The sequence below is a fragment of the Embiotoca jacksoni genome, unplaced genomic scaffold, assembly GCF_022577435.1.
Source record: "Embiotoca jacksoni isolate LCO1_2020_lvr unplaced genomic scaffold, fEmbJac1.0.p SCAF_16, whole genome shotgun sequence".
Taxonomy (NCBI): domain Eukaryota; kingdom Metazoa; phylum Chordata; class Actinopteri; family Embiotocidae; genus Embiotoca; species Embiotoca jacksoni.
In genome coordinates this window covers 10,360,138-10,370,322 of record NW_027185296.1, presented here as the reverse complement: position 1 = coordinate 10,370,322, position 10,185 = coordinate 10,360,138, and the positions used below count along the sequence as shown (strand labels likewise).

The 10,185-nt window shown below is 43.5% G+C and overlaps 1 protein-coding gene across 2 annotated transcripts; it reads left to right on the top strand.

The window, feature by feature from the left end:
• Nucleotides 1-201: 201 nt before the first annotated feature.
• amotl2a (angiomotin like 2a) lies at nucleotides 202-8,493 on the top strand. Of its 2 annotated transcripts, none has more exons than XM_069150870.1 (11): nucleotides 202-391; nucleotides 1,302-2,104; nucleotides 2,268-2,418; nucleotides 2,847-2,991; nucleotides 3,084-3,176; nucleotides 4,493-4,788; nucleotides 5,302-5,492; nucleotides 5,601-5,702; nucleotides 5,807-5,967; nucleotides 6,267-6,425; nucleotides 6,668-8,493. In XM_069150870.1, the coding sequence occupies exons 2-11, from the start codon at nucleotides 1,377-1,379 to the stop codon at nucleotides 6,742-6,744; spliced, it is 2,103 nt and encodes a 700-aa protein (XP_069006971.1). In that variant the 5' UTR covers nucleotides 202-391; nucleotides 1,302-1,376; the 3' UTR covers nucleotides 6,745-8,493. The 2 variants fall into 2 exon arrangements, with proteins under 2 accessions (XP_069006971.1, XP_069006970.1); XM_069150869.1 differs by having other exon boundaries at nucleotides 2,265-2,418.
• The last annotated feature ends 1,692 nt before the right edge of the window (nucleotides 8,494-10,185 follow it).

Here is a 10,185-nt window from a genome sequence, read left to right as displayed (position 1 = left end):
TGACACAAGCAGCCAGCTGAGGTGGTGCTGCTGCTCGCAGTCCAACTTTTTTTTTTTTTTTTTTTTGTCCTCACCCCGCCTCCCTCTGGCCGTCTCCCCTCCTCCTCCTCCTCTTCCTCTTCCTCCTCCCCTGTGCTCTGCTTTTGATCCCACAGGGACTCGGAGCCTTTACATTCCAGTCATTCCAGCCGCAGCGAACAATCGGCCCTCAGTTATTTATTAGTGCGGCTCGCAGCTTCAGTCCGCTCAGTCTGCTGCAGCCCGTCGGCGTGCGCACACACACGTACATGGAGGAAAGGAGCTCTGGGAACTTGTGGACGTTTTTCAAAGAAGCGCAGAGGACTGAATCGAAACGACAACACCGTTCGCTGTGTGATGAGATTATAATTTGGTAAGTTTCACATTTATACATTGTAGGGTTGTTGTTGTTGTTTTTTTTGCTTCCAGCCTGTTTTTGTTGATGCCTAATGACGAGGAGCCTCACTGGTGTTCCGGATGGCGCAGTGTTGTAGTCTTTGGATTATGCAGAGAACTGTGTGACTTTTCTGCTTTTGTTTGAAACGGATTTCTGGTGGATTTCATATATTTTCTTTTTGTTAAAAGCAAAATCTTTCCTGAATTTAATCCTGATTTCAATCAAACCAATTTACAAAATAGAGATCATATATGCAAATCTCAATTTATATTCCATTTGATAATTTTTTTTTAAATAATCCGCTGGGAGATTTAAGATCAAGATTTTAAGATGTTTCCAACATATTTTGGATAATTTTTCAAGTCAACAGTTGATTTATACAGCACATTCATACACAATTTAAATTGACACAGTACATTTTACAATTAGAAATTTAGCCTTTAAAAACAAATGAGCAATGAAATGAACGATAATAAAAATGAATTAAGCCAAAACAACACAGGAGGATATACAGGAACAGGGATTCAAATTAAAAATAATTTAAATTGGGCCTAATCTATAGATGTGGTTTGTTGTGTTGTGAGAGTGTGTTGAGTATTACATGTCTGACTGGAGAACGTTATGCATTGCAGTATAAGGGCAATAAAACTGTCTCTGCAGTGATATCACTGTCAGGGGTATTTCCAGCAGCAGCTCAAGCACTTACACTACAAGGCATTGTACAATAAACGTTAATAAACTGTAAAACAGAGGAATGTTGTCAATGTTGGCTTCTTCTTGTGGTCCACACCTGAAATACAACCCAACAATCTGAGTTGATTAGATAAAATGAAATGCAAATGTTGTGCTGTGCAGAGTCTGATCATGATTATTGTTCTTCTTTCAGATCTGAGATTAGTGAAGGGCCCACACTGCCACATACAGGCTTATTGTTTTTTTTACTTATTTCCATTTGACTGAGATGAGAACTGCTGAGGGCTCATCTGGAACGGTCCTGCACCGTCTCATCCAAGAGCAGCTTCGCTACGGGAACCTGAGAGACACTCGCACCCTCCTGGCTATCCAGCAGCAGGCCCTGCGTGGAGGCAGCAGCGGAGGGGGCACCGGCAGCCCCCGCTCCTCTCTGGAAAGCCTGACTCAGGAGGAGACCCAGTACATCCAGATGTCAACGCGGCAGGAGCCTCAGGGTCAGGAGCACCAGGGGGACTGCCTGCACTCCGAAAGCCCCGTGTGCCATCTGTACCAGCTCCACGGAGAGGAGCTGCCGACCTATGAGCAGGCCAAAGCCCACTCCCAGTACCTGATCTCACAGCAGGGACAGGCGGAGCAGGACGGCTCCTGCATGGACATAATGGGAAGTCAGAGTGAGGGACAGTGGGATCTGAAGAGAGAGCATGCTCGTTCTCTGAGTGAGAGGCTCATGCAGCTCTCTCTGGAGAGAAACGGACATAGAGACAATCTGGCTATGAGCTCCTCACACAGCTACCCACAGCTGTATAATAATATTAATATCACGAACGCTGTGGTACCGGACAGACAAAGGCTCCAACAGTGTGCAGTGGACCTGCGCGGACCTCCCCCGGACTATCCTTTCTGTGCCAGACTTCCTGGATATGTTCTCAGCCACGCACAGGAGCATGGACAGTACCACAGAGACCCCCCTCCCCCCTTCTACTCACAGCATCACAGGTAACCCCCACAAACAAAGGCTTTTATGGAATAATGATTTAGTTTGAGTATCAACTTTTTTTTAAAGTATATATTTTGTATATATTTTAAGTATATATTTTATTTATTTAAAGTATATATTTTCCTATCAGTGTTGTAATGAGTCACTCATGTCTCTCAGCAGGTATGTGTCTGCTCAGTCCCAGGTGGCTCACAACAGCATCACAGCAGCCTGCGGGAATAACTCAGCTCCGAGTGACGTGCTGATGCGGGAGAACGAGCGGCTCAGGAAGGAGCTGGAGGCGTATGCGGAAAAGGCCGCCAGGCTGCAGAAGGTGAGAGCAGAGGGTGGATGCAGCGAAGGGAGCTGTTTGCTCATAGAGGGTGTGGAAAAACAATGGTCTCTTGCCGGTACATGTCAGCGTGATAAATTATCTGGTAGTTATTTTCTCATATGCACTGTAAAGTTTTCTCACTATTTCAGACTCTGGTATGCCTACAATGCATCCCATCCCCTTTTGTCTTTCAAATTTTGCCGTTTAAGGAGATAAATGCCTCGACACCTGCGACCTACAAGTCTTCAGGAATGTTGAATCCCTCATTCACTTCCGCATAGTGTTAAAAAGCTGCCTGTAGGTGGCCTTTGTAGAAATGACTAATTAGCCTCATTGATAATAACAACTGCAGCATTAACACAGTCCAGACAATGAATGCAGATGCCTCTCTCCCAGAGACTGATCTTCTTCTTACATCTTCTTCCCAGTTGGAGTTGGAGATTCAAAGGATATCTGAGGCTTATGAGACCCTGATGAAAGGCTCTGCCAAGCGAGAAACTCTGGAGAAAACCATGAGGAATAAGCTAGAGGCAGAGATTAAGAGGATGCACGACTTTAACAGAGACCTGAGAGGTATGTGTCCGTTTATCTGTTGGAGCAAAACTGCCCGCTCCTTAATGGAACAGCGTGTAACAGTCGTGTTGTGTTTGTCATCCTCTGTCCAGAGCAACTTGACACGGCTACCAGATACAGAGCGGCCAAAGAAGCTGAGTGGACGGACCAGAAGCAGCATGTCTTTGCTAAACTCCTGGAGCAGAGTAAGTGTAACAGAAACTCCTCTCACACCGCCGTTCATGACTGAAGAAAGTTGATCTGCTTTGACAAATAGCACTTCCCGAGAAGCACTTCTTCACAATAGCAGGAACATAGCTGAGCAGGGATTGGTTTCCTCCCTCAGTGATGCGGTGCGTTATACAAGCAGCACACAAACGGCTCCATCTGTAACGTCGAGAGTTACTCTTGGCACTTAGACGCCAGCTATTTTTCATAGCTGCCGTATATGTGGGCTGGATTCCATTTTTTTTTTTTTTAAAGGTATTTCAGGCTGTTCTGCCATTAAGAATACCCCCCCCCCCCTCCACACACACACACACACACACACACACACACACACACACACACACACACACACAAAATCCCCTGCTCAGTTTTGCATCACTGCTGACTTCCCTCCTCAAGGGGAACTAATAAGTCTGTGACTCCAGGGCGCCCCGACCTAACTCAGCATGACCCCTGGCCGGCTCCCTCTCCTTGTTTGGGCATCTCTTTACCGTGTCTCTTAATGATGATCAGCTGGTTGTTAATATCGCTTTCCTCCTGAAAAGGACTTATTTGCCAGATACTATTATCAAGTTTCCCTTTCACCTGACAGTAAGGATTGACTGAAATGACAGATTGGAAATGTTGCCTTTAATAAACTTGACACAAGTAAATTTACACTAGTGGGTTGTGTAGTTTATATATTTTTGTTCGAAGAACCACTTGAAATACATTTTGAGCTGCTTGTTTACTTCAAGTCCTCAGAAGCATTCCAGAGCTTTTGCCAGAATAAAGCTACGCTTGTGTGCGTAAGTGGATAAGAGGAAGTCTGCATTCCCTCTGCAGGCATGTACTCCTGTTGTGTAATCAGTCCCCTTTTTTTTTTTTTTTTTTTTTTTTTTTTTTTTTAAAGTGCAACTTCAGATAAACTGGCTCGCCTTTCTGCAAGTGCTCATTCAAACATGGACCAATTTTTACTCAGTAAATTAATAAATATTTTATTTTAATTTGATTTCAAGTTTACAAGTACAGCTAAGTGGTTGTAGTTCTGTGATTCAGACAAGGTGTCACGTGGTCTGTTGTTGAACAACATCCCTTGATAGCTGTGTGTATAAATGTCTCCTGTTGGGTCACATTCCATCCAAAATACAGCTTCAGAGGTGACTGCTTTTATAGTCGCTTGACTGATCCAGCAATGACCCCTGAAGAGTCTTTTTAGCATTTCTTTGACCTCTCCCAGAAGGCTGTTATTCTTTGTAGGCGATGATAACTTCTCCTATCTAAATCATATGTTTTTCTCCTTTCTGTATCTTAGATGAAGAACAGCAGCGGGATCGGGATCGTCTGGAGAGGCAGATTCAGCACCTGCGTGCGTCCGGGGAGGAGTGCCTGCGGCGGCGCGAGCTGCTGGATCAGGCGCTGGCCTCGGCGCAGACCCGCAACCGGCAGCTGGAGGAAGAACTGCAGAGGAAAAGGGCCTACGTGAAGAAAGTGGAGTGGCTGCAGAGCGCGCTGGCTCAGCTGCAGGCGGCCTGCGAGAAGAGGGAAGAGCTGGAGATGCGGCTGCGCACCCGGCTGGAGCAGGAACTGAAAAGCCTCAGGGCGCAACAGGTGAGGAGAGGAAGTCCTCGCATGAAGATGGGTTTCATCTTGAAAGAATATTTGGGGAAATGTGCCTGTTTGTGTTTTCGCTGAGAGTTGGATGAGAAGTTGATATGACTCTCATGTCTGTGTGCTAAACATGAACCGTAGCTTTTGCATAATGACTGGAAACAAGTGGAAACAGCACCTGATTCTGTCTGAGGTTTCTGTGTGTAGCTTCATATTCTACAATATAGGAGAGTGGTATCAGTCTTGTCATCTGATTTTCAAAAACAAAGCAGATAAAACCACTTTCAGACAGCCAAAGTGCACATAACCTAGTGAAAGGTCTTCAACTTGTGTGCACCTGTCTATATCTCACTGCTCAAACATGGAAGTGCATGATAAATTTAATGAATGAATACACCAGCTACAGTCCTCTTTAACCCACATCACTGGCTCTGTCTGGATGGGGTATAAGCATGACAAAAAGTTAAATGATTCATTAAACTAAATGTGTCTGTGTCCCCTCTGTTATCTCAGTCCCAGAACCAAACAGCCGACTCTTCGGCTTCAGGACTGAGCTCGTCCACGTTGCAGCAGCAGCTGAGGGAGAAAGAGGAGCATGTTCTGGCCCTGGAGGCTGACATCACCAAGTGGGAGCAGAAGTACCTGGAGGAGAGCACCATGAGGCAGTTTGCAATGGATGCAGCTGCCACCGCTGCAGCACAGAGGTACGATGAAACATGTACCAACACTGCAACATTAAAGACATCGGCTGATAATAAATGTAGTGAAGTTCAGGGATGAAGTATTTCAACAGCTTTTTGTTTAATTTTCAGAGATACAACCATCATCAATCATTCACCCAGGCATTCACCGAACAGCAGCTTTAATGAAGACCTGCCTTCGTCGAATCACAGACATCAGGAGATGGAGAACAGGTACCAGCCTTTCTATGTCCCTCTGATATCTCTGTCTCCTTTTATGTTTGTTAATGCCTGATGTGTGGAGGGTTGTGAATTCATGATGTATTTCATGTGTTCAGGATCCGCGCGCTTCACGCTCAGCTCCTGGAGAAGGACGTTGTGATCAAAGTCCTCCAGCAGCGCTCCAGATGGGAGCAGAGCAAACTGGAGAAACAGGGGCTCCGTCCAGCCCGATCCGTCCCCTCCATCAACACCGTGACCGGCAGCACGGGGAACAAAGGTGAGTCCCACCGAGGACATCTTTAATGTCACATGCAATCAAGCGACAACTGGCAGACTGGTTGGTGTCGCCAGACAGAATGTACACATCCTAAAAAAAAAAAAGTAGGGAGCAGGAGACAAGCCTTTCGTCTCTCTCAAATAGACAACATGTTTTTAAACTGGAATGCATATCATCTCTCACTCCAGAATAGCCCCATCCAGAATAGTCATGGGAAGAAGTCGGCAGGGCAGATGTTCAGGAGTGTGTAAATGTGGATGGAAGCGGACAATTAAGCAGCGTTCTCTCTTTGTCTGCAGCAAAGAGCCTCTCGGATGACCAGACAGGTGCTGCTGCACTGCAAGCCCCGCCCTTTGTCTCGCGCAGAGACTGCAGCACCCAAAGTGATGAGGCCCCGCAGGACCCGGAGGTCACAGCAGAGCCTGGCGAGCTAAAGACGATCTCAGCAGCCACCACCGGTGGGTTTATTGTTTAGTTAAGCATCTGACACCCAATCACCACCACACAACCTCCTGTACAGTTCATTTTAAGACTCCTGTCCTTTGATCATTATTTAAACTGTAACCAGACCCAGAGCAGACTGAGGATATACAGCTGATACTAATAAGTTAAAACTTTGTCTGTAAAATTGAGACAAGGTCGTTTGCACTTCACAGTATACACACGTTTTTCTAATCTGCTAATTCTATCTCTACTTTAGACACCTCGGAGGAGCCGAAGGCACCGCTGAAGAGCATCAACAACTCAGATGCAGAGGTGGTTGAAATCTTGATCTGAGCGCTCAGCCTGGCTCAGACGACTGAACACTGAACAGTGACAGCCAACGATGACAGAAACATTTGGCTGAGTTGTTAAAAGCCTTCCTCGATGTCAGAGTCCAGAAAGAGTACAGTGTGTTGAGGAGAGCTGAGCTTTCCTCCTACTGTCTGCGATTCTTCAAGGTACCTGGACAGTATTCTGCGTTACGATAGGAACTGGACTGCTGATTGTGCATATAAATATGTTGTGCATGTGTTTTTTTGTTTTTTTTTGCAGTTATGTATATTTATATTTGTAAATGCTGCTCATATTGTGATGTGACTGTTTCAGAGGTGCATGCTCCACTTTTTAAGTTATATACAAGTGTTTAGAATTACCTTTGTGACAAGTCTGTTTTAGATCGTTTTGAATTTCCAGTAGCACTCCTATTACAACCATGCCCTCCAAAATGAATGGGAATATTTATTAAAATAACTTCTCTATGCTTTCATGCCCTGTTAGAGGATTATTCTGTTTAGCAGGAACACTCAAACCTAAATTAACAGTTGTTCCTCTCTTTAAAATACATTTGGGGGCCCTGCTCACAGCTCAGCAGAGGATTTGGAATCTTCCTTTGAATGCGGAGCCTGCAGAACGCCTGCTCATTTCTCTCCTAAAAAAGCCTGCGAGGATTGACAGCGTTTCATTCGGGGTCTAATTTTCCAGACCCCGGGTTAATGTTTGGGGGCCTCAGATGGCGACGGCCCAGCGTTTTCGCTCCCCTTCCGACGACACACCGGAGCTAATCTTCTCACATTCCTCCCTGAGGGAATGCTCCCGTTAAAGAAAAAGGCTATCTAAAGTCTGACCCCTCGCCCTTGTTAAAATGGCAGGCATTCTCCACAGGATTCCTTTTCTGGGGCTGGTTTATTTTTTTTCTGAGCCGTGAAGGCTGGTTCCACCATGAGCGCAGAAATGGTCAACTATAATTGGCCAGCATTTGCTACTCTATTTGTTGTCCCCATCACTGTTATATTCAGCTGTGTTGTCTCCATTGCTCCAGTATCTCGTATTTCTGAGCAGACTTGTATGCTCAACATGGACTTTTCTATTTATTTCTCCCTGCGTGATGTAAGATCACTGAACACTGCTGAATGTAGACTCGTGTTTTCAAGGAATGTGCTTTTTATTTAACTGGAATGTGATACAATTCAGATTTGTTCTGCTCTTTAGAGGGAAAGGCTGCTGAAGTTCAACACCAATGGATTTCTGAAGCTCAAATGAGATCATCCAGTTTTGAAATGTTAGCACTGACAGCATTATCAACAGGTGTATTGTCTCAAGTGTACATAGCACACGAAACCTTGGATTTGACTGTCATTCCCCTTCAAGCTTGTTCACCATATTTCCCGTCACAATGCATTTGCTGGACAATGCACCGTGTTTGTTTGAGTTACCGCCCTTCACTTGTTTTGGAATGTGTTTACATGAATGGCCATTTGAAGTGAGAGAAGTTAATATATTTTGTATTGTTTTTTTCGTTTTTTTTTTTTCATTTATATATGTGTGTAATTGTGTTGTTTCCTGGTGCCAAAGATGTACTCTACTTCTAAGTTATAAGTGATGACAAATACAAGAGGTTCTGTTGAGGTGCCTTGCTTTGACTGGTTGACCCCATTTGATGTTGCTGTGAACTTTTGTAAAGGAAGCATTTGTATGTATGCCTTAACATTTCACAATAATAGATTAAAATTCTTAATATATGTCTGATAAAAGGCTTTTTCTCTTTTGATTTGCTGAACTCTATTATTGACATAAAACTGTATATGCATTGGAAATGGATTGTATAGCATAATGTGAAGTGCTAATACTCAGAAACAACCTCTGAAGAAAACATTAGTCCTAAAGTTAGACATAAAAGGAATGCTATTCTACAGCTAACTTAGGCATCATTTACCATAGTAACCATATTATATAGTACCTCAGACTCACTGTGATCTGAACCACATATTCACACCAAGTCTATGAAGCTTAAGGATGAAAGACAGGATAAGCTACTGTAACAGTGTTACAGTAGAAAAGGAGTCACAAAATAAATTAAATGACTCATTTGCTACACAGTCAGCTAAAGTTTGCTCACATTATCTGCTACAAGCTGCTGATCATACCGGACAAAGTAAAGCAATACCAGCAGAATCCATTCAACAAGGAATTGGAATATGTTATTTCTAATTTTAAAGTTAAAGTCCATCCTCGGTCTGTCAGTGTCAAATGCTCAGCCTCTGTGAATTTCTTTCTTTCATTGTGAGGAGACTGTGGTCGACTTAAAGCATGGTAGATGTGACGACTTTTATTGTGACCCGTTTTAATACTGGAAAGATGTATCAGCATTTCCACAGAAACTCCCTAAAGCATTTCTGAAGCAAAATCCACTTCCCAGTTTATATCTGTGACCAGTCTGTGCTGCCAAAAGTCTCAACAGAGACACAGACAGAGTTTTCAGTGATAGTTTTACAAAGACGTGAGTGTTTGGAATAAACGTAATTAACAAAATGTAACATTTTCAAAACAAAACTGTGGTTCACCTCTTGAAATTTAGAAAGTTTCAATGCACTAATAGGTAGTTAAAAAGACATTGCAATACCTTTGTATTGCTCGTATTGAAACAAACAGAGATAATCACTTTAAAAAAAAAAAAAAAAAAAAAAAAAAAAAAACTGAATTCATGATTATTGGCCCTAACACCACAGAAACTTATTATCCAACCATATAGTTACTTTGGTTGGCACTGCCAGCCTCTAATACCACTGTGGGGAACCTTGGAGTGATTTTGGAACAGGATATGTCCTTTAACTTACACTTAAGTCTCTAGGCTTCTTAAAAAAAATACAAAAAAGATCTTGTTAGTGGTTTAACCGCTGCTGAGAAGATGGTTTCTACTAATTGGGAACCCTTATAAGATATCCATGATATCCATCGAAGAATCCACGGATTCATCTTGGAAGTTACATGTTTAGAGCTGTCCATTGCATGTTTGAATGGTACCGCTGCATGTACTGTCAATTCCAAAATAGTTAAAATCTTTGTGCTGCGTGACTGTAAAAACTACCTTCAGTTTACTGTTGCCACAGTATGGCCCTTATAGTCTGGTTTTCATTAGTCATCGGGCCAACGAGTCTCTGACAGACTCACATCAGCAGCGTTGTGCTGCTTTGATGTGCTCTGTGCATCAAATCCTGAGAAAATGAAGAAACTCTGGAGAATTTCTGCCTGTCTCATCATCAACCGAAGATCTTGTCTCACATGATGTATAATTTCAGACCTGCTAGACTCACAACAGCCTCTCTTCTGCTGACTGTGATGAAGCATGAATTCTGAGAATGTTGTTATGAGCCTGCAATGTCACACAAATTCAAGAAGGGCGCAAATACAAACGTAAATTCAGATATTAAATGTGAATGATCCCTGTGCTGGTTTAAA

Bases quoted from the DNA above. Each gene is read 5' to 3' on its own strand.
- amotl2a (XM_069150869.1), top strand. From the start codon at position 1,377: ATGAGAACTGCTGAGGGCTCATCTGGAACGGTCCTGCACCGTCTCATC. The intron at 2,992-3,083 runs GTATGTGTCCGT...TCCTCTGTCCAG, and splicing joins CTTTAACAGAGACCTGAGAG to AGCAACTTGACACGGCTACC. The intron at 3,177-4,492 runs GTAAGTGTAACA...TCTGTATCTTAG, and splicing joins TGCTAAACTCCTGGAGCAGA to ATGAAGAACAGCAGCGGGAT.